The sequence below is a fragment of the Aythya fuligula genome, chromosome 1 (assembly GCF_009819795.1).
Source record: "Aythya fuligula isolate bAytFul2 chromosome 1, bAytFul2.pri, whole genome shotgun sequence".
Classification (NCBI taxonomy): Eukaryota; Metazoa; Chordata; class Aves; order Anseriformes; family Anatidae; genus Aythya; species Aythya fuligula.
In genome coordinates this window covers 115,331,045-115,357,656 of record NC_045559.1, presented here as the reverse complement: position 1 = coordinate 115,357,656, position 26,612 = coordinate 115,331,045, and the positions used below count along the sequence as shown (strand labels likewise).

At 46.2% G+C, this 26,612-nt stretch overlaps 1 protein-coding gene across 1 annotated transcript; it reads left to right on the top strand.

Annotated features, from left to right (window-relative positions):
• Positions 1–1,089: 1,089 nt before the first annotated feature.
• On the top strand, positions 1,090–24,700 carry LOC116489662 (cystathionine beta-synthase-like protein). Its single transcript, XM_032188195.1, has 17 exons — positions 1,090–1,141; positions 6,476–6,600; positions 7,541–7,752; positions 8,290–8,396; positions 8,765–8,899; positions 11,109–11,188; positions 11,796–11,930; positions 12,473–12,542; positions 14,136–14,227; positions 15,073–15,198; positions 15,840–15,924; positions 16,122–16,227; positions 17,079–17,153; positions 17,871–18,005; positions 18,986–19,094; positions 22,463–22,547; positions 23,718–24,700. Exons 2-17 carry the CDS (start codon positions 6,559–6,561, stop codon positions 23,825–23,827), a joined length of 1,704 nt encoding a protein of 567 aa, XP_032044086.1. The 5' UTR covers positions 1,090–1,141; positions 6,476–6,558; the 3' UTR covers positions 23,828–24,700.
• Positions 24,701–26,612: the final 1,912 nt, after the last annotated feature.

Here is a 26,612-nt window from a genome sequence, read left to right as displayed (position 1 = left end):
TTTTTTTTCCTTCTGCTGTGCTTTCGATGCTCTGCATTCCAGCTGTGCCATTCTGTAATTTAGCAGCATCAGAGGCAAGCCGGGGGCTGCTCCCACGTGCTTTTCCAATAGGTGTTTTCCCAGCGGTGCTAATGGATACCTGTGCAAACCAAACCTTACATGCATGCTTCAGACGTAAATAGCTAGGTGAACAGTGGTTTAAAGTAAATAATTGTCCTGTTTAACAACTGTATTTTCTAGTAAGCCTTTCTTCAGGAAAAGGAGGATAACAACATAGAATTCAATGTAGGTTTTATATCTATTTTTGTCCTGATGGAGGCAGGGGGAAAGCAATGTATTCATGCTTCCCTGTGGGTTTTTTCTTGTGACCTGAGTGTGCATTTTAGCCTATGCAGTAGAACAGATGCCTCAGCGTTGCTGTTATTTGTTTTACTCACCTTTCTCTTGATTTGTTTGGAGTTTATCAGTGTTTTCCCTTATTCTTTTTGTTTGTTTGGGGGTTTGTTTGTTTGGGGGTGTTTTGGGGTGTGTTTTTTTCACCCCATGTTCTACTCATGGTCCATTTCCTTGCCAGGGCGGCCTCTCCGTAACCCCAAGGCTGCCCGTTCAGCCTCAGACCGGTCGCACCCAGCCGCACACCGCCTTTTTCCACCCTAACCGAGCCACCCTGCCCCTTACCCTCCATTTTCACGCAGCACCCCACACCCCGCAGCACGCCTGTTGGCACAGCATCCGCCTGCGGAGGCGTAGAGCCACCTCCTTCGATCGCGGGGACCACGTGCGAGGCACGGGGGCGAACCACGCAGTTAAGACAAACCCTCATTAATCACCATTTCTCTTTATTTACATTTTCACACCGACCCCACAAAGCCCCCTCCCTCCCCCCCCATCCCCTCTTCCCGGGGCCGCCCGACATCTTGAGCGGGCAGCCCCCCGCCGCCCGCCCATTGGCTGCCCGCCTGGCGCCGACGCCCACTCCTCGGCCAATCGCCGCGCGCCGTGCCGCCCCCTCCCTCGCCGGGTGGGCGTGGCCTCGGGGGGCCCCGGGGCTCTTCTTAACCCCGCGCCCGCGCTCCCGCCACCCGCGCTCCCGCCACCAGCCGCGCTCCCGCCACCGCCATCCGCGCTCCCGCCAAGCCCGGTAAGGGGGAGCCCTTTAGGGTCTAGGGGGGGCTGCTGGGGACTGCTCTGTGCTGTTTTGCACCTTTTAAAAAATATATTTTTATTATTTTTTTTTAATTTATTTTTTTCCATTATTTTTTTTTTTAATTTTATTTTTTTGGTGGAGAAAATCGGTGGTTTGTGTGCGACCCGGGGTTTAAAAAAAAAAAAAAAAGGATAAAAACGAAAACCTTCTTTTTTTTTTTTAATGTGTCGGGGTGCCTGCGGGTAAAGGAGGGGGCTGGTGGGGATGCTCCCGGCAGCCTCGGCTGGGCTGGAGGAGAAGGAGGAGGAGGAGGAGGATGAAGGAAAGGGAGGAAGAGGAGGAGAAGGATTTGGGGGATGAAGGAGGATGCGGGAGGCTGGGCTCTGCCATTCCTCCTCGCCCCGCTCTCCTTCTTAGCTCCCATGGGCTCCCCGAGGGTCTCCCAGTGCAGCTCCTCCATCCTCTCCCCATTTTTGGGGCAAAGCCTGTGTTTGGCTGAGAGCCCCTTGGGGAGCCGTGCCCCTAATGCTGGGTGTAGGACCGGCAGGTGAGAGGCTCCTCGCCTGTCCCCTGCCTGCCCTCCTGATCCCAAAGCCTTTGACCATGGAGCGTGTTGGCACCGCCAGCCCAGCGCGGTGTTTGCCCATCAAACAAGCCCCTCTGATAAGCCCAGACGTGAGCTCCGTGTGCCGGACAGCTCGTGCTGCAGGCAGCAGGAGAAACTTGGGGTGCGGAGATGGGCGAAGCCTGGGCGTTGGGTGCCAGAGGAGGAAAACGCATCCCGTGCAGCCAAGACCTGCTCAGGACCTGGTGTTTTTTTTTGGGATCGCTGTTAGCAAAGTAAGGCTCAGGTGCTGCGTTAGGGAGAGCATTTATTTGGGCACGTCATCCTTCCCGAGGCTGGTTGGCAGCTCGTTGCTGTCCCGTCACAACCCTCTGGTTGCTTTCTGGAAGCCAGAGCAGCACTTTTTTCAAAAAAATCTGTATGTGGTGGCAAGGGTTGCAGGGGCACGTGTCCCGGAGCACAGCTCAGGTACATCATTAATCTGGCGCTGGCAGCCTTAGCAGGCTGCCGGGGAGGTTTGGATGGGCTGGCCCCTGGCTCTTGGCAGGTGCCTGCTGTCTGCCCGTGAGATGCGTAGGAGCGAGGAGGATTGGGGGATGCCTGCCAAAAGCTCTGCTGGTGGAGCCAGAGTGGGTGGCACCTGGTCTTTCCCACAAAACATGCCTTGGCCGAAGCAGTGGCTTCCTGCCCAGGCAGCAGGGATCGGCGTTTCTCTGCCAGTCCTTATCAGAAGTCCTGTGCTAACAAAAGATAACGATGACTCTAGGAGGACACGTAATCCTAGGAAGGGAAGCTGTGACTGCCCCATTATAAATCCTGAGCAGGTTTTTGAGACCGAGCTCTGGTTCCCTCTTTGTATTGCGCTGGGCAAGCTGATTAATTTCTGCGGCTCTACCTGTGCCTGTGCAGAGGTGGGTGACATCCCCTGCCCGCACTCGGCTGTAGTGGTGGCCCCTCCGTGCTCCCTGGCTGCAGAGAGGGAACTGGAAGCAGGGGAGGAAACGATGAAAGTCTGTGACCGCAGCAGGTAGAAATGCAGATGAGGCATTCACTCTGCAGCCTTTCCTCTAGAGCTATTTTGCTCCTTGGGTCTTCTGAATGAAGATGCACGTCTTATCAGGTGAGTCCAGGCAGGGTTGGGGAGAACTGAAAAAACAAGGAAACGTCAGAGAGCACACCATCTACAGGGCTGCACACGCAGTTTTCCTTCTGTGTGGGGAGGGGAGGCTGGATGCTTCCGTGTTTTCACTGTTTTTAATCACAGCAGCTGCGGGTGCTGCTCTGCTGTTGAGGTTGTAATGTCTTTGCAACGTTAGAGAGTCAGGGGCATGAATGACCTGCATCTTTCGTTTTGGGATGCTGTGTGTGTGGCAGTCTAGCAGGTCCCTTGGTGTCTCCTGACACACAATAGATGGCTGGCTGCTACTGAGGAAGTATCGAAGATGGGAGTGGGGAAAAACAAAACAAAATTGACCAAGAAATTGCCAAAAAAAGCCCCAAACTAACCAAAAAAAGAGCTGGCTGATGGTCTCCTGAGCCACTTACAGCTGTGGCGTTCCCAAAGACTTTCCAAAGCTGCTACATCTGGTAACCCGTGAGGATCCCAAAGCTCTCTGAGACCCTGCGATGGCACAGAGCGAGCAGAACAACAGGTTTTTGGTGGTTTGCTCATTCACGGCCCTGCTCAGCGTCAAAGCCTGCCGTTCTCAGGCCGCAGCGTAATGAAGTCCCCTATCTCATCTCCCGCTGAGCAGGCAGCCCTCGGGGCATCTCCCTGTGATCCTCCTCGTAAACCTGCCTTTTAGACAGCTTAATTTCGGCTTGAGACCCGACCCAGGTTAATTATGTTCTCGCACACATGATACTCCCTCTGCATGTCTGCGTTAGTGCTGCCATCACGTACTGCGTACAGCCTTAGGAGCTGGAGCTCCTGACTGATCTGCGGAGCAAGTTCAGCCCGGGTTGTCTGGGGATTAATTTCACTCGCTGGCCTTCAGTCCTGCTCTGTAAACTCCTTACTCAGGAGTTGAGAAATAGCTTAGATCTTGGATTCCCCGTGGAGATTGATGCAGAGGTGTGGCCTTGGCCATGAGGCTTTCTCATCTCCTATCTCTGCTGCCTCCCAGGCTCTTCCGAGGCTCGGCTTTGAGTGACTGTGTGTAAATTGGCTCTGATTTTTACCGCCTCGTGTCCTCTGCAGGTATAATGGTGGAAGTTAGTCAGGCTTTTCTAGTCAGGCCCTGCCCACACCCTCAGCTAGTCATGGGAGCGCTCACTTCTCCAGCAAACCGAGGCTCAGGCTGGCAGAGCGGGGAAGGTAGGGCTCATCGGTAGCGCTGCAGGAGCTCGAAGATCTGAGGTCTTCCTGTGGGTTTTGGACACAACCAGGCACACTGGGCTCCTGACCTGTTTCATATGTACAGCAACAAGCCATTGCTGCTGCTCCTACGTCTTCACTGAGCTCTGTGGTAAGAATTCCCTCTAAAATTCCCAAATTTGTCCTGGGATGTTGTCCTTCTTCAGGATCTAAGGTACCAGATTGACCGTAGCTGGGACTGATTCTCTGCTAGCATGTGGGTAGAATTTGGCTTCCTAAATGCATATGTGCCTACCTATATACTTTGAGGTGAGTGGGTGTGGGGTTATTTAAAATCGTGCCTAATAAAGCATTTTGAATGGATTTGTTAAACAGGAGCTTTTCATTCCAATGAGTGATGTGCTTAAGATTGGTATTCGGTGACAGGATTTTGTTGCCAGTGCTTATGGTTATTTTTTTTCCTCTCTCGCCTCATTTTTGTTCCAAGGTCTAGCCCCATGACTGAAGCTTTGATGAAACATCAAAGCATTGCCGTTCCTCTAAAACATGTGTGAGAATATTGCTTCTTAGTTGAAGGCACTAAATACAGCTTTTCCTTAGCTTCTGCTGTTTCTGGCTCAAGAGGTGATGGATGTTGCTGCTGATGGATTTTATTTCAGCTTATTGCCTTATAATAGAGGAAATGAAATGGCGTTGTCTTGCCCAGTTTTGAGGGAGTCCTCCAAAAAGCGGCTTCTGAAGGCAGCCAGGTTCAATTCCTTCCTGCAGGCAGTACAAACAAGTACTTACTTACTTCAGACCTTTGCTATTTTTTACTGCCACAAAATTTCTCTCCCTTTCTCCACCAGTTTGGACCCTCTTGCAGGAAACTGAGGTTTGGTGATTTAAAGTCTGCTTTTCACCCCCTCCTATTTTCTGAGAACCTAGAAGCAGAATAAAAAAATCCTGCTTCTGGTCTGTAAGCCCTTACTGCTTTCTTCTTCTGTATTGAAATGGTTTGATCCTTTGGCAGCACGGTATCCTTATTAGATGAGGTTAGTAAATACTGTCTGTCATCAGTGTTGAGCCAAGGCAGCCAATGTCCACGTCCAGTATTGCATCAGCTGTTGGAAGGAGCTTGTACGGGTGGCTTGGAGGAAAACTTGAAACTTCCCCAATACTTTTGCTTTAGGAAAAAAAATAAAGTGATATTCTGAACTATGAACAAGGCACCTTCTAGAAGTAGAAGTGAAGGCTGGGCCTTGCTTTGGAGCTAGAAGTAAACTCTTCTCTCTGCTAGCAAAGACGGGTGGTGTTGAATTGCCTGTGTTTATGCTATAGCAGCGCTTTTGGACTGGTGCCTCGCGGTCTAGCCCTCGTCAGTAGTCGAGTACAGGATGCAGCCTGTGTTGGCTCTTGGGCACGTATTAACCCAAATAAAGCAAAAAGTATCATTTTGGTGACGTGGAAGTTTTTCCATCCAAAAGGTGAATTATTTCAAGCCTTTGTCTTGAAAGCTGGCACTTCCAGAGTCTGCTCTCCTAAAGGGGAGCAGTTTAAGTGCCATAGGCATTTTCTTCGAATCAGCACATGAGAAAGGAATAGGTGCGTATCAAGCAGTGGTGCATGTCAACTTGCAGGATCAAATGCTAAAGTTCACTGATCCTGTAATTCAGCTGGTTTCCAGTCTGCCAGCAGACCACTGGTGCTACCTGATCTAAGCTGTATCTCTTCTGCACCCATTTGGCGTAACTGTGGGGATGAGAACCTTTCCAGGCCTAGCACAGTTCAGTAATGGAAAAAAACGTGAATCCTGCTGCAAAACAGTGATGAGAAAAACAAATATGAGAGAGAAAATGCGTTTCCTAAGACTCCAGCCAGATTTTTGCCTTTAGGAGAAACGAAGCTGGCTGGAATGGGAGAAATGAACTTACTGCTTCCATTTGGTATTCGCTAACTTCTGAAACACAAAAAGCCTGCTGGGCATCCTTGTGGTTGGAGTGTTTGTGTGCACTACGTCCAGCATCGTTGCAGCTACATGTAAAGCACCGATTTGGTGTTGGGAGGAATTGGTGAGTTTGGTCTCCTCAAGGGTGGAGAGAACCCTGCGAATGTTCCTCTTCAGAGCCTTGGCCTAAAATGTTTGAAGGGTCTTCTGTTGATGGCCTCGTGCGGCCCTTTTGCCCTTGATGTCTCTAGAAGCATATCTGCTGTGGGCTGAAGTATTTTCTTTTACTTTTTGTGGCTGTCAAGTTTATGGAAGCACAGACAGTCCAACAGTGTCAGATGACACTAAGCTGACTTTCTGTGTGACACCTCTGCTGCATGACTTTTTTTTTTATCCTGCCTTTACAAATCATCTTTGCTTTTTTTTGTGGCTTTTTTCCCCATAAAAGTGGGGTGACTGTCTTCTCTCTAGGATAAACTGTTTCCTGATGTTTGTTCGTTTAACTTGCATGATCTGCAGCTTTGAAGAAGATTCCGGTCCTGTGACCCACTGCACTCTTTCTGCCAAAGAAAGTCCTGTCTGCTGTGCCTTTGCCGAAGGAAATGGAGAAACTGATGGCAGAGAGACCTATTCCAATGTCAAAGGTATACACTGGTCTTTGGGGAATACTGTTTGCCTTTTTCTCACCAGAATTTGGGAAAGCTCTATCTGTTTTCAGAGGGATTTCTAGATCTCTTGGGGCAGAGGGAAGTGAGGGGGTTGGAATTCCCTTGAGGCAGGTGCTGTCGAAACCAGTGAGCTTCTTGAAAGAGTTTTCAAGATCATAAGAAGCTGCAGAGTCTGTTGGCACCACTTGCTAATTAGCCACTGAGTAGTCTTACTCTGTTTCTCTGCTTGGAAAGGAGAAGCTTTATCTCCAAGGGCTATCTTTTTGTGTGGGAGGGGTGTCTCCCACAGCACGTGGTCTCGATATTCGTGGAGGCTTGTTGCAGTAAGCATGTGCTTCAGTGAGTTTAAGTTATCTTGTCACTAGGGGTGCTGTCTTGAGCTTTGTGCTTGGCATAGCTGTTCAAGATTCACATTTTGATAAGTATTTGGCAAATGAAAATTATATTAAAATGCTTTCCATCTTCACAATAATATGGGGACATCAGCTGAGCATTAAAATACCCATTTGTTGTGTGACCTTTTTCCCACAAGGGAATAACAAGACCGGGACACTTAAGGATAGGATTCATCTCACCATGCTCTTTCCACTAATACCAGAGTCTTAGGCAGGGAGACAGGATCCCCTGCAGCCAGCAGCAGAACCTGTTCTTGGATGTTAAAGGCTAATTGTTGCTGCTGCTGCCCCTTTTGGCTTGTAGACCATGCTGTTCTCCTGAAAAACACCCCCAGGGTAGTTTCAGTTTGGGTAGGCTCCCCTCAGAAAAGCAGCAAGCTGACACACTGGAGAAGAAATAAATATCTGATGAAGGGATGGAGCCAAAATAAGGACTCTTTTTGATAGTCTCAAGACATACTGTGGTCTCATTACAGCAGGGCATATGATTTACAGCAGACTCTTATCTTTTTCTTTCTAAGGATGAAATGCCTTCACTTCCTGCCCAGCTCAAGCCAGACACAAACTCATGCCCTCATGCTCCTGGCAAATTCTTCCTCTCTGGAGGGACAGACCAAGAGGACTGTAAGGCTAACGATAAGGAAAGGAAGTGGATCCGTCCTGATACGCCTAGCAAATGCACGTGGAAGCTCGGGAAACCCATCTCTGCCTCCCCCCATCGTCATATCACTCTGTAAGTATTGTTCTTCTTTGCTTGCTGGTTTTCAGCACCAGACTTACCCTGGCTCATTTCAGAGCCGTGGGGGTTAAACAAAAGGTGACTGGTTTAAACCGATGCTGCTCTGCATGTAGATGTGCTGGTGCTTCTTAAATTTCAATGAATAAACAAAACTGAGAACACAGATTAAGCATACAAGGGGCCTTGCACAAAAGAAGTTACATGAAACTGCATGGACTGGAACTATTTTAAATAACCCAGCAAACTGTTCCCAGACTAGATGAGTGATTGTACTGGTAATGCTGGCTGCGTATAGCACAGCAGACTGTGAGCACACCATTCTTGCCTCAGCACTCAGCTGGATGTCTGATTAACCCTTGAGTTCTGGATCAGGGACTCGTTTTACAAATTTCTAACAGATCTTTTGATTTAAGAGAATGTCCAAGTCTGCTAGGAAAGGGAGAAAGCTGGGTAGAATAAAGCATCAGAAGTGCTGTGTGTTGCTACTGTGTGACCTGCCCGTGGTCTCTTCTGATTTTGTCTGTGTGCCAGGCCAGAGCCTCCAAACATCCTGCCGAACATCCTGAATAAAGTTGGCAATACCCCTTTGGTGCGAATCAACAAGATTGGGAAGCACTTTGGGCTGAAGTGTGAACTCTGTGAGTACTACTGCAGGCAGGAGGCAGAAACGAGAAATGCTGGGGAGTTCTGGCTAGTAGTGTTGCGGGACCCGAGCCTAAGAGGAGCGCAGGAACCCTTTAGAAAACAGAAAGAAGTCATCATTTTATGGAAAGGCTGACTGCTGGGGGGGGAGTTTCTGGCTTCTGTGGCCAGCGTCAAGTACCAAACGTGCTGTGCTGTGACCCGTAACAGTGGAAATGCAGTGCAGTGAATCCTCATCCGCTGTAAGGAGGGAGGTGAATTGGGCCAGACGTGTTAAGAGTTGTTCTTGGAGGTGCGATAGGATCAGCAGCCTGTCGGCAGATGGCTGCTGTTCAAGAACTCTGCCTGGTTTGTCTGTTTCCAGTGGTAAAATGCGAGTACTTCAACGCGGGGGGTAGCGTGAAGGACCGCATCAGCCTGAGGATGGTGGAGGATGCTGAGAAAGCTGGGATCTTGAAGCCTGGAGACACCATCATAGAGCCAACCTCTGGAAACACAGGTAGGGGGTGGGAAGACCCTAACAAAGTGTGGGGAAAACATGCTGGTGGCTTTCCTGGAGAAGGCAGAGCTGAGACTGGAGCATGGAGGCTGCCTGTGCAAGGGAGGAAGGGGATCCCTTCAGCAGGAATCTTCAGCAGATTTCCCTTGTGGCAGCATCTTCTCTTTGGAGGGCTGGAGGAAGGAACAGTCCCACTAGTCAGAGGCCAGGGAAGAGAGAGCATCTGATGATCTGAGCAGGCTGGAGTTAACTGGGCTCCTGCATCAAAGCTGCTGCCCGTATATTAAGCTGCTCTACTGGCGGTGAGTAAACATCAGGAATACTCCCCACTGAGCTGGTTAAATATAAATGCACTGCATCCTCTGAGGAGGTCCCTGCGATGCGCTACGAGTTACTCAGCCATCTGATGTGTTCTGGAGAGGTGTCCCTGGATGTCCTGTCCTCTTCTTAAACTATTTGTTGGGCGTCATCTTTTGCCTTTTGATGCACAAAATGTATGTTTTGATGGTTTACTAGGCCAGGCGGACCAACTTTTCTTTTGATCTTTTGGTCCAGTCCAGTTCTTGTTAATGGAGTACTGAGGTGACTGAGCTGATCTATGAACAGAAATGTTTATGTTCTATAACAGAAAACTGAGTAGTCATATCTGTTGCCATTAGGGAGGTGCTTTGTGGGGGCTGCCTTAAAATTGAAGCCCCTTTTGACTGTGGCCATAGCTGTTGCCTGAGCAATGGCACGTTACGGAAAATACCCACATTGCGTTCTTCCAGTATCTGAGTTCGTACTACAACACTTGAGGCAGTGCCTGATAAATATCTCTCCTTTGCTTGGAACCCCAAAAAAATATAAAAAGAAAGCAGACGCAAAGGAGGTACAAGTCATTTATTTCAGAAAGTTGTCTTGGTTCATTCAAAAGCAAAGACCAGGGCAGACAGTAAAGTGAGGACACTGGCTTTGGCCCTAGGCCACTGCTCAGAGATACTAATACATCAGATTTTTGCCTTCTCTGCTTCCTACTTTTCCCTCAGCCAGAGTCCTGTTTTGATGTTGTGCTTCCAGGTCAGTACCAGAAAGCGCAAGGTGTTAGTTTAGGTCTCAGAATGCTTTCTTCATCACAGACCATAAGGAAGGATGCTGCATGGCTTCTCTTTACTCCTTGGCACTAGTGAAGCTAGTGCTTCTTGTTTTATTTCATTCTGGTGTCTGTATTTATCTGTAATGCACTGGAAGAAGATTTAAAGGGCGTGCTTCCACCCCCTTTAAAAAATAAAATAGAATTTAAAGAACTTGAATTACCTGAGGTGTGAGTTGTGCTTCTCAGAGGAACAGTTAAAGATTTTTTCACTCCTATACAATCCTAAACCAAGAAGAAACAAAGGAAACTTTGAACAAGCAAGCTTCTGTGTAGGCTAAATTGTGAGGCATTGCCATGGGCACATGTTGATGCTGTGCTTGGTACCCAAAACAGCACAGGAGCATGCAGCCCTCTCTCAGACACATATTGGCTGACCTGATCTGTTTCTTTATCCAGCAGGGAGGTGACAGCTGTAAGCATCTCAATTGGGAAGATATTTTGGAGCTTAGCCCCACAGGTGGGCAGCTGACGACATGCTGAGAAAGCAGCAATCAGACTGGAAGTGCAGGTTTTTAAGCTAGAAGTGAAGTGTCTTAACAGTTCAGGTAGTTCACTTGTAACAAGTTGACGTGATCCATTAGAGCCACAATCACACAGAGCACTTAAATCTTGTCCTTCAAAAAGGATTTAGCTTAGGCACATTGCTTAGTTCAGGCATTTAATGCAGAAGAATAGTAGGGGATATAAAAATGATTGCTCTAGTCCTCTTCAGCTTAAAATTCATTCATTTCCCAAACTGCTTTTGTAAAAACAGAGGTGATGAGATGGGGCAGAGACAGAAGGAAAATGATGTGTGCATGGTAAAGCCAGTGGTCTGCACATATTGAGATAGGTAACTATTTTTTTCCCTATCTTTGGCTAAACTTTCTATTGGCTCTGCTCTTCAAGGGATCAGCAGTGTCTGTAAATCTCCCCAGAAGCCAGAAACGTTCCCTTTGCCGCCCCTTGTAGAGACACTGTACTCAAGCCACTGGTGAAAATCTAATTAAAGCAAGGGCATGCCAAAGCTAGCATGGAGGGTTTGGGTTTTGTTGCACCTCACTGTATGCTCTGCGTGTCTTTGCTTGCTTCCAGGAATTGGGCTGGCCTTGGCTGCAGCAGTGAAGGGTTACCGCTGTATCATTGTGATGCCAGAGAAAATGAGCATGGAGAAGGTCAGATCTGCTTTTATTTCCAAGAGTTTAAAAAAAAAAAAAACAAAAAAAACATGCTTGCACTCGCTGAGTTCCTGCTGCAAATGGGTGCTCTGGCTTTAGCAACAAAGGTGCTAGAAATTCGTGTCAGCAAAACCACTGATCTCAGTGGCACAAGTGAGAGCAGCCGTGAGCAACGTCCCCTGAAGGCCTGTGCCTGTTACTAGCTCTTCTCTGCCCTGGAGGGAGAAGTAGCACAAAGCCATCACCATTATATATATATTTATATATATATAATATCTATTTTACAATACTGTTAGAGGGCAGAGCATATGTGACCAGCAAAAGAGGGTGCTGAGTTCTGCCTGAATGAGGCCTCTCAGTGTGGAGTGGTAGTCCCAAAGCTCCAGAATGGAAACAGGAATTTGACATCTAGCTCCAAAATAAAGCTGAGTTCAGACCAAATAACATAGCTCAGTGATGCTGTGAGGCTAGGGCATAAGAGAGCTGCTGGCAGGCTGTTTCAGGCCAAGTAAAAGGGAAGAGGTTTCCCTCCCCTGCATTGTAACGAGGTCTCTGTGCTGAGAGAGTGCTTTTGGGTTTTCTGACAGTCTGTATTTTTTTGCAGGTGGATGTTCTGAGGGCTCTGGGCGCTGAGATTGTGAGAACCCCAACTACTGCCAGATTTGATTCTCCTGAATCTCATGTGGGAGTAGCGTGGAGACTGAAAAATGAAATCCCCAACGCGCACATCTTAGATCAGGTAAGAGCAAGGTGGCACAGGTGCACGTGTGGCACGGGGGGAGGTGTTGTAGCTTTGTTGCTTGGTGCTCATGGCTGAATGTTAAACAGCACAGGGGTGTCCCTGGGTGAAAAATCTGCCGCCCAGGGATGGAGCTGTTGAGCAGTCACCATGCTCTGTAGGGTAGCAAGGTTTTGTAATCACCAGAGGGCAGCAATGAGCCTGTCTGCAGAAACAGCAAGAGGTATGGGGTGGCTTTCTCCGCCGAATTGGTAGTACAAGGTACTGGGTCATGTTCTTAAAAGAAACTGCCCTGCAGCCAGGGCTGATCTTGGTGTTGGAGATGTCTGGCACCTTAGGAATACCCTTAAATTAGGTCATCCAGGGAGGTTGCGCCTCCCCTCAGGCGTGGAACTGGGTAACAGATAAGGAAACAGTCTGGAAAGAGTATTTGTAGCAGCTGTGGGGCTTGAGAAGTGTTTGCCATATTCCTGCGATGCCTCACAGTGTGAATGTTGGTGTCTCTCTGGTCTGCTTACTGGCTGTCCTGTCTCTCGATGCAGTACCGCAATGCCAGCAACCCCCTGACGCACTACGACACCACAGCTGAGGAGATCCTGCAGCAGTGTGAAGGTCTGTCCGTGCCCCGCTGCCAGCTGCTTCTTCAATCACAGTCCTTTGTGTTTTCTGTGGTTATGTGCTTGGAGACTGGGACCCGAGGGGGTTGAGAATTGCATGGATTTTGGTACAGCAGAAGCGATACATCCGCTGTGCATCATTAGAGGACTGCCTTATTTCTGTAGTCTTAGATAAACCGATTTTCCATTAAGTGATGTTTGAATTGTTTACAAAAGCCTTACCTAGAGTGGCATGAAAGAACAGGTCAGTTTTTTCTGATCACAAATATGGAAATGGGTATTTTCACATTTCTCACATTCATATATATCCTCCATTATACTCAAAGCTTCCTTAAAACAGGAGACATCAGGAGTACAAGCTGCTCTGTGTTGCTGTTGCCACCAGTAAGACCAGTTTACTCTGCTGGGGTCATTTCCACCTCAGCTCTAGGCAGTTGGAGTACCAGAAATGACTGAGCTGTGGCAGCAGAGAGCTTTGGCTGGGTTAGCTCACCCAGGTGAGGAATCCAGGAGCTGTGATGCTGCAGCCTACCATGTAGGCATTTGCCACAGGTGGTAGGAAAAAAAAAAAACATATAGGAAAGGCTCACCTGCCCTATGAAACAGTACAGTTAAACTTTTTCTGATAAGACCCTGGCTGCTGGAATAAGAAAATCAGCTATTAAATGTCTTCTTCTAATCCAGGTGTGGACCATTCGAAGGGCTCCCCTTCTTCTGCCCAGAATAACACTGTTCAGAGGACTTAATGTGCCTTTCTGTGGCAAACTTTGAGAAAGCTGAAGCTAAAATGAGTATACTTGAACAAAGTGCAATCCCACAAGCTGAGAGTATAGCCAAGTTCTAGCTGTAGGCTTCGTTACTCTCCTGCTTCTATTTATTTTCCCTCGTAGCTTGGGCACTGTTCTGTTGTCGTTATTACTGATCTTGCAGCAGTCTCGCTCTGAATCAAACCTTCCTGGTGCAGTGTTGTTCTGTTGAATTGAAAACACTATTTTTTTTTTTTTTTGTATAGGAATTGCCCTTTTAAAATGTGTTTTACTCAAAGCTGTGAAGTGGATGCACCAGGGAAACTGCAGGGGCTGACAGAAGAATGAGCTGTCAGACCTGCGTTAGCTCTGCTGGGTGCTCCTGACCAAAACTGCGTTTTTTTCCCCATGAAAATGAGAGCTGTGTTAAGGGTTCTCTCTATGGGCACCTATCCCATGCTCTTGGCACTCGTTCAGTAATGATAATGGGCTGCTTTTTCTGTGTTAAAGGATGAGTTATTCCGTATCTGCAAATACAGTAACAGGAAAACTACGGGTGTTGAGGCTATGGACTCTCTGCCCAAAGCCCTGCAAACTGACACCTTGCAAAACCACCGAAGGACATTTCAAAATGATTTTTTTGAAGTAAATGGGTACTGAGCAAGATAGTCTCATGGTAGGTCTTGTGCAGCTCTTGGGAAGCAAGGAGTCTTATCTTGCCCTTTTGCTGCCACTTCCTTTGTTTTTGTTAAAGTGAGTCCATGCTTAACTGCAAGTTTATTTTTAATCCATCATCTTCGGGGAGGTGTCACAGCTGTCTTCCCTCTCTCACCCTTAAACAGGAAAAATAGACATGCTGGTGGCTACAGCTGGCACAGGAGGTACCATCACTGGCATTTCCAGAAAGCTGAAGGAGAAGTGTCCAGGTTGCAAAGTAAGTGGCAAGTCTAAAGCGGGTCCCTGCAGCTGGGAGAGCCTCAGACAGCTCTGCTTCCTGCTTTGCATTACTCCTTGCAAGCCTGCCCTGGGTCTCTCAGAGAAGCTCTTGGAGTTTTTCAGTGTGAGGGTGGTTCTGGGCAGCAAAGAAAGGTTTTCAGGTTCCATCTGAAATCACCATGCGCTGGTCTTGCTGGTGACTAAGGTTCAGGTTTGGCTGAGCAGGTGACAGCTGGCCCTCTGATTCCTTCATGGGGTGTTTCAGAAATTGACTTCTCTGGTGCGTACAGCAGCCACGTGTTCCCTCTCTGGCCATGCCCTGGCCACCTTTCTGGAGGGGCTGAGTTCTTCACCAAGTGAAGGTTGCTCTGAGCACACCCACCTGTGTGTGTAGCAGGGAGTAGTTTTAGATTTCCTCGCGGAAGCTGGTATCCTGTTTCAATCATGAATATTTTCCTATATATTTATGAGGAGGGGGAGGGAAAACAAAGTCAAGCTTATGTGCCTGCAATTGGCACAAAACATGTTGGCTGTAATGATGCCTGGCATGCGAATGAGGACAGGTTTGGCTTGGAAACCCTGTCTCCTGGTTAAAAAACTTGCTTAGTGTCCACAGCCTGCAGAGCCAGAAGCAGCAAAGCATTCTGTCTGCAGGGAGGGGAATGCTGCCAGGAGGAGGTGAGCAGCAGACCCGGTCTGCTGTGAGCTGGCTGTGTCTGCAGCCAAGTGTGAGCAGCCAGAGTGACGCCGACTGCCCTAACACGGCCAGCGCTCACGAGCAAGTAGCTGTGCTCCCAAAAAGCTGGCTGTCACGGTAGCCAAAGTGGAAACTGCTTCCTCCAGATCATAGGTGTTGATCCCGAAGGCTCCATCCTTGCTCAGCCGGAAGAATTGAACAGGACTGACAAGACGATGTACGAAGTGGAGGGGATCGGCTATGATTTCGTCCCCACGGTGCTGGATAGATCTGTAAGTTGTGCTTCTTGGTTCACTTCTCCTTGCGGTCTGCTGGGATGCAGAAGTGAGGTGGAAGGTGGAGGAGAAACCTGGGAAAGCCTTTCTTTGAGATGAAAGGAGAGGGCTAGCAGGCAGAATTATTCCTGTTCTTTCCTACCAGGAAAATCAGTCCTTGGCGGGCTTTTGTACTGAACACATTTGTTTTGCAATGCTAGGAGAAATGCTGTGAAACAGGTAACGTATTCCTAGAATGTAATAATTACTTCTAAAAGCCAGTAAGTAGCAGTATGGTTAGTTATGAAATCTTACCCTTCCCCCTCAAAAGCAGCCTGACTATGTCTAGTGCTGAGCAGAGGCTGTGTCCGTGGGAAGCCCTCCAAGAGGGGAGGAAACAGGTTGATACTCGCTGGCCGTCTCACAACAGCCTGCTCTCAAAGCCAGATTTCAATAAGGCGACTGTTGTGCTAATGTGGTCATCTCACTTTGGCCCAAAAAATAAAAAATAAAAAAGGCACTTCAAGGATGGAAACCCGAGCATGTGGCTCAGTAGGACAGCTGTTACCTCAAAGAGCGTGGGGTTGAATTGGCGGTGTAGCTTTGTAGCTCCCCTCCTTTAAAGAGACCCTCGTTTCTGTCTTCCTGCCCCCTCCCAGACAGTGGACCAGTGGTACAAGACCAACGATGAGGAGTCGTTTGCGTTAGCACGCATGCTGATCCGAGAGGAAGGACTGCTGTGTGGTAAGAGCAGACACGAGTCCTTTGGGGTTCTTCTGTGGGAGGCTACGGCTTTGTGCAGATCAGGGAGACCTCCTTACACTTCAGGAGCTGTTCCCCTCGCTCCAGGCTCCTCTACTGCCTCTCCTCCTCTCTCTCATTCTTTCTGTCTTGTTGCCCTTGTGGTTTGACAGTCTTGCCTCTGATCTGCGTTTTGGCAGGTGGCAGCTCAGGCAGTGCAATGTCTGCAGCTGTGAAGGCAGCCAAAGAGCTGAAGGAAGGTCAGCGCTGCGTTGTTATCCTCCCTGACTCTATCAGGAACTACATGTAAGAACCTGCCTATTTTCTCTGGGAAAAAGACGGGGCAGCTCCTCAGATTCTCTTACAGCAGTGGCGAAGTGAATGCATCCCTCTTGTTAGCACCAAGGCAGCAAAGCCAGGGGTGCGTTTGGGGCACAATTTCTGAGGTATCTAGAAAAGGTCTGACAGGGAGTTGTCTGAAGCAGAGCTCCTCCTGGTGTCTGACCGAGTATATAACCATAACTGCTTGGTTAAGCTCTCTATGGAGATTTCCTTTCAAGCTTATTTATTTGGGATCCCTGTTGTTATCCCATTCCTGGAAGGGTCTCTTTAAGGCTGTTGTCAGCTCCCTCTGCCTGTGTCCAAAGCAGAACGCAGCCCTGCTATAGCAGTGGCCAGTGCTGGGGAGAGTTTTCAGATGGCAGTGTGAGGGTGCAGAGCTGTGCCAAGAAGAAATTTCTCTCCCACCACACTGAAATGCGTACCAAAACATGCTGTCCTTTGCCGTGTTGCATGACTGCTGTTGCATCCAACACGATGCTGTTGTGTTGTCTGGTCATCTACTGTGATAGCTGACTATGAACTGCAGAAAGACCTCGACTGAGTACAGATTTCTCCGTTCCAGGCTGTCTCTTTATCATATTGCAAGGGACTGGTGTAGTTGAAGCTTCATTTCCTATGGGATTCCTTTTTCTTCCTATGAGTATTTCTTCACTATGTCCCTGGCTGGTAAGCTTGGATGGCAAATGCAGTGTATTTTCAATTACACTTTAACTGTTAGTGATAGGGAGCTGTAAACTGTCACCTCTGTGCTATTAGTGTTGCTGTCAGATATTCAGCCTGCTAACGAGTTTTTTTTATTACCTGATTCTGTCCAGGTCCAAGTTCTTGAGTGACAAATGGATGATTCAGAAAGGGTTCATGAAAGAAGAAGACCTTGTCAAAAAGCCTTGGTAAGCATGTCGGATACAGCTGGATTTTCGTGATTCTGTTCTGTTTAACAGCTGTCTATGTGGCAGTTGCTAACTGAAATCTTCTTGCAATTTGGGTTTGTTTCCTTTGGTTTTTAGTTAACCTTTCATGCTACTGTGGTGGTGTATAACTGCGGATATTAATCAAATCTGCTTAGATTCCTTAATTTCCTTCTTTGAGTTGCATGGTAGCAGAAGACGACTTGATACTTAATGATTTTGGAATGAAAGGGGTTGTGTCTGAAGTGAAAAAAGTAGTGTTTGGAGAACTCTACCAAGCCAGAGTTCTTGAGGGCAAAGCACTACAAGTCTAGGTCTATATAGCTGAGGGAGAATCTTCTGTAGACTTGTAATATCTGTAAATATGGCTAGCTCTTTAAGAAGGAATCTAAATTTTTTATTCTTGTGTAAGATATAAATAATAAAACTAGGGAGCCTAGTCTTCACTAACTGTCTGTAATACTACAATGTAGATGAGCTAGAAAAATTGGCTCAGTCTTAAAGCCTTCTCACACCAGGGAAACTTTCCTGTGTTGATGTAAGAACTGGAAAGCCTTCAAGCTTCTGCTGACTCTGGCAGAGTCCAGTCTCGTCCTTGCAGCCTTTTGTCATTCCCGTGGTGGTGAATTCCATGGTACGTGATCATCTGGTTCTGTTCTCTCTGTTAGACTTGCGTTGGTTTGTTTTTGTTTTGTCCAGGTGGTGGAACATCAGTGTTCAGGAGTTAAGCCTCTCGGCTCCCCTGACTGTGCTTCCCACTGTCACCTGTGCAAAGACTATTGAAATCCTCCGAGAGAAGGGATTCGACCAGGTACCAGTTGTTGATGAATCTGGGTATGTCCACATACATTTCTATTAATCCATCCGTATCGCTTCTCTCACCAGGTCCCAGGGGAGGTCTTTAAGTGCTGAACAGAAATATAATCAGCTTTCTCTCATCTTTCTTCAGTTACAGTGACGTGGTGCAGAAATGTTGCTTTATATGTTGCCACACCAGGGGTGGGCTTAATGTGTTATCATGCTGGGGCTCTCCTGCCTTTCATGTAGTAAGCCACTAGGGATTGTTATGGTATACTCACTCAGTGTGTCTCTGCAGGATGGCTCTGTTTTTACAACAGCCGTTTAACTTATCAAAACAAAACTTTGCGTTTAAAACAAACAGGGCCAAACCCACCCATTGTCACCACAGCTTTCACCCAATTTCTTGGGATCATCATGTTACTTGAGATCATCTTGAGATCATTCGTGTAAGATGGAGTGATTCCTACAAACCAGGCTGCTCCCAGGAAACTGGTGTGCCTTGGTACCCTGTTGGTCCCTTGTCAGACAGGCTGAATAATGAACAGTTGCTCAGTTTCTTTCCAGTCAGTGTTAACACCAGGGATTAGTTATTACAGTCCTTTTAACGTGCTTGCAGGGAGAAGGGGAATGATCAACATTGAGGAGGGCTTGGCTTTGGCCTTGCCACACCTTTCAAAAAGGACAAATGAAGGCATAAAACAATGAGGTCTGCTTTTCAAAAGGTCTCTGACTGCAAGAGCTGGAGGTATTCTTCTGAGCTAGATACTTAGGAGGGCCAGCCAGCCACCCACAGCACCTGCTGGCTTCTGTGTGAGTCGCCAGAACGTCTGAGCACTGGACTCCAGGTATCTCCTGCAGAGACATAAAATCCAATTATATCCCATCAATCATGGTGCTTTATGCAGTGAAACTGCTCAACTGACATCTGCAGGCTGGCTGGAAGGGAGTGCTTTTACCTACAGGAACAAAGGCTATTGTATTGTTTAGCTAATTTTATTTCTCTTCTTCCCCAGGGTGATTCTGGGCATGGTTACCCTAGGTAACATGCTTTCTTCGCTGCTTGCTGGAAAAGTTCAGCCTTCAGATGAAGTCAGCAAAGTGATCTACAAGCAATTCAAACAGGTAAGGAACAATTTCCAGTCCTCTGGTGTAAAATACTAGTGTGGGTGTCCTAAGACTGCAGTGGCATCGCGTTGGGTGAGGTTTACCTGGGACCTTAAGGAACAGCGGTTACTGAGCGCAGACATGGGACTTGCTTAAACTCTGTCCTAGGTCACTCGGTAGCTCCCAGGCTTGTGTTGTGGCTCTATGTTGGGCTGTTCTATTAATTCAGCAGGCTTTCTGCTGCCATTCTTGCACTTTATTCCCTCCCAAAATAAACAGCATATATCTGGGCGATGAGTATCCAGCTGAAAAGACAGCGAGATGTTGAAACAGCTCCTATTAAATCATTTCTGTATCAACTCTAAAAGGACAACTGTTTGCCTTTTGTATCACACACCTTCCTAAAACAGGGTTGGATGGCTGGTGAAAGCTGTTGTTGTCAGGATATGTGAATTTTGACATTAGCCAGTTTCACCTGTCCATCCAATATCACGTAGCAAGAGGCCACAACTTCCCAGCTGCATGGGTGCTCCTCTGAAAGATATCAATATTGTTGCTGTTTCTTTGCTTCGCTTACAGGAGAAAGATTTTCTTAACATGGAATGCTTGACTGAGCTTCCACCAGCTTTTCAGTTTCAACAGTCTCACAGTAGATGAGATGCTGTCTTCAGGCAGTATGTGTAAAGCTGCTGGTCAGCCTGTGAACTACCAAGTCCCTGAGGCTGAGAGGGAATGCTAGCTCTTCATAGACCAAATGTAAATGTATTTTTTCCTTCCCAGGCAGATAATGAAGCGTCAGGTGGAAATGTGGTGCGTAAAAAACACTCTTCAGTTCCCGTCCTCCCTCACTTGGACACCTTAAGAGTTTCTGGGGCTGGTGTTGTGCAATCGCTTCTGTAGCTACAGTGGTGATAGCCGTAGTAGCCGATTCTCTGCACTTCTGAGGTTGTGGCTTTTCTCCATGGACAGCTTGAACTTACTCATGCTTCTTCAGTAAAGAACAGCTTAACCACTTCTTTTCAGCTCTGACGTTTCTTGGTGGAGGATGGAAGGGGAGCAACACGAGTGGTGGTATTGCTAACATGCTAACTGAAAGCATCGTTCACTGGTTATTTTTCATTTGAGTTGATGACTTAATGGAAAAACATGGTTAAATGCACATAACCTCAGAAGTATTGTGGATTTTGCTTTTCTTACCACTTTAGTCAAGCTTATTTGGCTTGTCTACTGATTAAATTAGGAGAAAAGATCATCTGTGTCACTGAAGTGACTTAGGATATCCTACAGTTAGGATCTGTACTACAACGTGTGTCAATAAAAGAGGTCTACTTAGCCTGTGACAACTAAGGCAAAACTGTCTTTTAGCAATGCAGGAAGCTCTTTGATGGACACGATTATTTTCTTCCTTTACTCTGAGAGATTTTAAGATGAAGGCTTCTACCTTTTGTAGAGATACCAGCAGGATAACATCCAAGGGCTTTGAAGCACTAGTTACAAACGACTTGCAAATGCAAACAACTATTGTGTGTCAGTGGAGAGCAGGACCATTGTTGTGGAATCAGGTGTTAGCTCGAGTACTTTGGGGTCTTTTTACCCCTTTTCTCCCCAGAATAAATAGCTTTGTGTCAGCTGCTAACATCTGTTAGGTGTGGTGCAGACATAGCCTTAGCAGGTTTCTTGTCTGTCTTTAACAGAAAAGAGGGCTGGGGTGTGGACCGGCACTTTCCTTTTACTATACCTAGTGTTTGCTAGCCTGCTCCCTAGGGTGACTTTGGTCAGTGTCCTAAATCATTTAATCCTCAGCATCCTCAGTGGATGAGAGCCTCCTTTTGGCAAAGGAGATAATTCAGTTGCAGGGACGTGCGCAGTGCCTTGTCACTTGCTCTTAGGGCCAGACAAGCAGCCCCAGTCATGTCTGTAGGCTGACTGCCACAGGGATTTAGCACATTTTTAAATAAGAATAATAAAAGACCAAATATGGGAAAACTCATGAGCAAAATAGTTAGGGAGGTTAAATAAGCAGCAGTGAGATAGGTGAGAACTGTGGGACTCCTGTCAATTTTCCATTAAACACTTCAAAAACATGTTTAGGTCTTCACAGCTGTCCCCGTCCTGCCTATGGGCTGCCTGTCCTGGTCGTTTAGCTTATCCAGTCCCTGAAGACAGACCTGTTGGTAATATACAACGAGATGGCAAGGGGCTCTGCTCCTCTGTGAGCTTTTGAACCTGAAGCCAAACGTTAGGCTTTGGAGCTAGGTTTGCACAAAACTGCCTGCCAGTGGTGGTGACGGACAGCTAACGTGACTTGGCAGCAAGTTCAAATTCCCCCCGCCCCTTGCCTTACACATAAGCTTAAGGATCGATGCTTTGGTATGCACCGTAACCTGCTCGTCCTTTTAAACACAGGGAATTAAGGCTGCTGGGAATCCTCCTTTTGATCTCTTCTCACTTACAGTTTGGAAACCGGAGCGCTGGGTTCCCGTCCAGCCCAACTGTTCGTGTTGGTGGTGTTTATTTCCCAGTCAAAAGTTGAGCTGGTTGCAGAATAAAAGCTGCCTTTCATTTGCAGTGCAAGACTTCTCTTTACTACAAATTAATTTAATCCCCTTTAATGAAAGTACATCCGGTAGTGGCTGCTGCTGTCAGCTGGGGAGGGTCACCTGGATAATAGACACGTTGCTGCTGCTAACTACTTCAAAGCGTGGAGGAAGAACAGCTTTATGCATTCTTTCAGATGTTTCCAGGCGGCGATTAGCCTAGTGTTTCAGAAGGGCCCGTATTCTTTTTTTGTAGAGCCAACACGGAGTGCTTTCTTGTTTAGTCTTAGCCAAGTTGAACCATTTCACTGAAAAGGAATTAGAGATTCTCAGTTCCTTGATTTATACCAGCATAGGGTGTTAGCCAAGTAATGTTCACTCTTATTTTTGGTTTTGGCTGGTTTGGGCTTTTCTCTGTTACCCTGCTGCGTTCTCAGATTTTATTCACTTCCACAATGATTTGCAGCCTGATTCATTCACTTTCCCAGTCTTGCTGAAGTAAAATCACGGAGTATAATCTCGAGTTTTATGGTACACACTCCTGTTACACATGGATTACTTTTTACCCTCTCCCTCATAAAAATTTTTCAGCTGTTCGTTACATTCATTTTGTTTCCAGAATCAGAATGAAGATTTCACGTGCTGTTTTGTTTCTTTTCCTGGAAATCAGAGACAAAGGAAAAAATCTCTGATCTTTTAACTCAACCTTGATTTGCTGGTGTTTTACAATACTTAGGATGTGAGCAGAATATAAATGCTGACGTACTGCTTTTAACGCTAGATGGAGTATATGGGAATTATAAACATATAGTGGACTGCTTTATTGAAGTTCTGTAACTCTTTCTTCAGATTAACCTGAAAGACAACTTGGGGAAGCTCTCTCATATCCTGGAGATAGACCACTTTGCTCTAGTGGTCCATGAACAAATTCAGTGTGAGTATGATATCCTGCACCTTGCAAGATGTAATCTTCTTAAGAACGATAATAAGAAGCACGTGCAAGTGTGAATGTGTAAACATGCTCTAAGGAAGCCAAATAGCCAAATGCTCTTTGTGTGTCCCAGGTTAACTCATTTTTTTTTTTCCCTTCTAACGTAAAATCTTCAGTTTCATGAAGTGCAGTAAGAAATAGATGTCAATGCTGACGTCACCTTCTAAAGATAGTTTAATATTTTTCTCTTGTATCTCATTTGAAATAACTTATTCCCTTTCATTGGACAGTTTATAATTTTACAATTTATATTTTTGCTACAAACCCTACTCTTCAACCTTTTCAAAACCCTTTACGCTGCTTCCTTTTTGAACTGGAAGTGACTGTTTTAAAAAAAAAATCTTCAGAAGTTGAGGATATCACTGCTACATGCGAATAATTTTGTTTTATTGAAAAAAAAATAAATGAAAAGGGTGAATTAAAAGTCCAGGACAATTCAGCTGGCTGAACAAATCGAGCATAAGTAGGTGAAGCATCTCAATACAGCCAGACTGAAGGAATGAGGTACTCTAGACCATAGGTAAAGGGCCAGAGGTCCTTCAGATCATTTGGTTTCCAGATCAAAGCTTTGTGGTCACAATGTAAAATCCCCTGAACCTGTGCTCTCAGTGCAAAAATGCTCGGAGGGTGGATAAAGATTTAAGATATGAATGGGAAGATGCTGCACTGTGATTTTATGCTCACCTTGTATTTGACAGGGGTGTAGGAGGACAGTAGTGTTGCATGTCCTGCTCCAGTGATGGTTGGTTCAAATGGGATATTATCAATTTGCAGCTATTTCAGATAGAGTGGCAGAAACTTAACATATGAGGAAAATATGCTCTGTAACAAAGGGTTTGGTTTGAATTTTAATGTTGAAATTAACAACAATGGATCCTTATTTTTCCTTCTATGCTGCTTCAGTTCCTACAGGCCTTTTATTAGGGGGCCTTTCTGAACTGAAAGTCCTTGCCATTCCCCCTGTGACTGTCGGCCAAGATGACTTTGGGGCTCCCCTCAACATACAGGGGACATCGCTTGGGCACCTGGCTTTACAACCAACTCCATTAAAACCAGGTGGGAAGGTATTTAACCTGTGTGCCTCCTAAATCCCCTCTTTCTGTTTCCGTGTAGATCACACCGATGGCTCCTCCAGTAAGCGGCAAATGGTGTTTGGCATCGTCACAGCCATTGACCTGCTCAACTTCGTAACCGCCAGAGAACGGGAAAGAAAGTCCAACTAAAGTCAAGGAGCAGCCCGGAGCCTCGTCAGCAATGTTTTGCAATCTCCAACAACAACAAAAAAATAATCGGGTTTATTTCTTAGGTCGAATGCTCTGTCCTTAAGGTGTGTGTTTTTTTTAAATTCTGGAAATAAGCAATGAGCTATCCTGGTGTCAGCTATACAGCCAGTGCATTTTAGCGTATTGCACAGCTTCTGGGAACTTGTTTACTAATCAGGTTACACGATATTTCTTAAGACAATTTATTTTTATACCTATACATGTGTATGTAAAAATGTTGCCTAAATTAACTGGTGTGTTCCTTACCCGTTGTCTCCAAAGTACAGCTTCTCAAAAACATTTTCAGATGCATTAAACATGTTGATACAGAGTTACTAAAGCAGAGGTCCAGGAGAGCTCTGGAAAGCTTTTTTATTATTTTTTTTTTCTCCCTTCTGTGCAGGGGTGTTAAGTTAGACAATGAGTGTAGAGACAAAACGGTATTAGGGTGTGGAGAGTGTTTCCCTTTCGGTGAGATCAGTGTGAAATAGGGGGCAAGTGTGAGAGCTAAAGTTGGTGTTCAGCTCAACCAGCTCCTCTGAGACAAAACTGACATGACTGGAGGCCTGACAACGAACTGACAGACAAAATAGTGACTTTCTTCTACACAGCACAACAGCTTTCACTGCAAAGATAGACCTTTCTTTTTTTCTTTTTTTTTTTTTTTCCAACTGTACATTGATAAGCATGGGTGGAAAGGTTAGAAAGTAAGACTGAGCCTCTTGCCTGAAGAATGCTGTTCCATCTAGGACCTTCTCCTTACCACCCACCCTCCTCTTTATCTATATTTATGCCTGCTCTTTTTTTATTTTTTTTTCTTCTTTTTTTTTTAATAAAAAAGAAGCCAAATATAATCTGTCAAGATCTGTGAACACTTTTTTTCTTGATGTCCTGTTCAAGTACTCCCAAGCTGGAGCTCCTTCATGTAATGTGCAGCAGGTGAATACAGCTACAACTTTTTACCACTTCCATAATTCTCTGGATTTTTCTCAATAGAGATTGACCCGTGTAGCCATGGCAAAGTTTGTTGGCAGTAGCAGCTCAGCCACGCCGTGCTCTTCCGACTTCTGTTAGTGGTAATGATGGGTGGAATCGCTCTGTGGTTAAAGGAGAAGAGTAGCTATTCTTTGTCTTAATTAAGATTGCTCTAATCATCGTATGCTGACCGGCCTTTTGCCAAGAATACAGATTATGATCAGCAACAGTGACATTCTTCTTAGCTTATCTCTTTCCACTGCAGTAAGAAAACACTACAGCTGGCTGGGGCTACTGGTGGTAAGATAGTGTTTAAAAAAAAAAAAAAAAGGCAATGAATCAGATAAGAGAAAACAAAGGTGTTATTTAAAAACAAAACAAAAAAAAAACAATGGCACTTACTACCTTCTACCTGCTGTAAATTGATTTTTTTCTACCCCACTGGCCTCCCTGTGGCAATGGAATTTGCTTTACATGGTGGAACTGTGTGCTCAGAGGAGAGGTGTCCTCTGTCCCCCTTCAGAGAGCCCTGTCCCACATCACTGCTGAGCAAAAGCATAAATCCGACCTTTTGTGGTTCCATGTTGGGTGATTCAGGCCTTGAGGAGAGCAGAAAAACGAGGGGAAGCAGGAGCTCAAAGACAAAGAGGTGACACCAGTGGTGGTGTCTGCCTGCCAAGAGCGTGATGGGCTGTTTGGCCTTCTAGCTGCTGCTTTTTTGGTGAATGCTAAAAAATTTGGTAATGAAATCTCCGATAGATTTCTGTTAACTCCTTAAAGCTGTGTCGATGGATGCTAAGTTTATTCTGTACTTATTCAGTTTACTTTCTTAAACATTGGCTCTCCCTTCTGATGAAGTAGCACGACCCCCAGTCTCTTAAAAAATCACTTGCTTCCTCCAGTAAGTGATGGTGGTGGTGGAGACTTGCAGACTGAACAAACAGCTGGGAGTTGGAGGTCTTGTGTTGCTGTCAGGTGAGGAGAGAAAGGAAGCAGCAGAATCACCAAAGGGATCTGCTGTCTGTGGCTTGGGTGGAAGCAGATGACCCTTGCAGTTTTAATTCCAGCACCTACAGCTTGATGCTTTATCCCTCGCATGCAAATACTGCAGGCTGAGCCTGAAGAAGGACAAATAACAGTTTAGATCCACCTTGTGAGACTTTGTCAGGGGCTGGATTAATATTCTCAAATTCTCCTTGTAGAAGCTAGACAGCAAGAGTCAACAACGTGGCTCACTGGGGAGAGGAGGCACCTTCCAGAAATGATTCATCTGTAACACCAGTTGTAGGAAAGGGGTCAGTTACACCAGGAGATACTTCCCTGAAACTGTGGTTTAACCATTAAATTCATACGCTTCTTTGAGATTTAAGACAACTTTTCCTAGGGCTCTGGAATAAACTGCCACAAAGTTTAACAAAAATAAAATAAAATGTACCATTCATTAATAATTGGTTCTAGAGGACGGTAGTTTTTTTTTTAAATATTTTTCTTTAACCTCATGCTTTGTGGTAATTTCTTTCTCACTGTAGGAGCAACCCCAGCTTCGGTGCTCTGCCTGGGGAAAGCTGAACCTGGTGCGAGTACCAGATAGGTGTGTTAAAGATGCTTCTTTCAAATCTGGATTAACCTCTCCAGGCTGAACAGCTCTGCCTTACACTCTGTCAGTGATGGCTGTAAGAAGTCATCTTTCAAACTGTATTTTTGAGCTACCTCCCCAGGGGGTAATAAATAATTTAGCACAGTTAAGGGCATGGTTCTTCTTTTAGCGGTT

Coding starts and splice junctions, on each gene's coding strand:
- LOC116489662 (XM_032188195.1), top strand. CDS start 6,559: ATGGAGAAACTGATGGCAGAGAGACCTATTCCAATGTCAAAG. Junction 8,900..11,108: donor GCCAACCTCTGGAAACACAG/GTAGGGGGTGGG, acceptor GCTTGCTTCCAG/GAATTGGGCTGGCCTTGGCT. Junction 12,543..14,135: donor GATCCTGCAGCAGTGTGAAG/GTCTGTCCGTGC, acceptor ACCCTTAAACAG/GAAAAATAGACATGCTGGTG.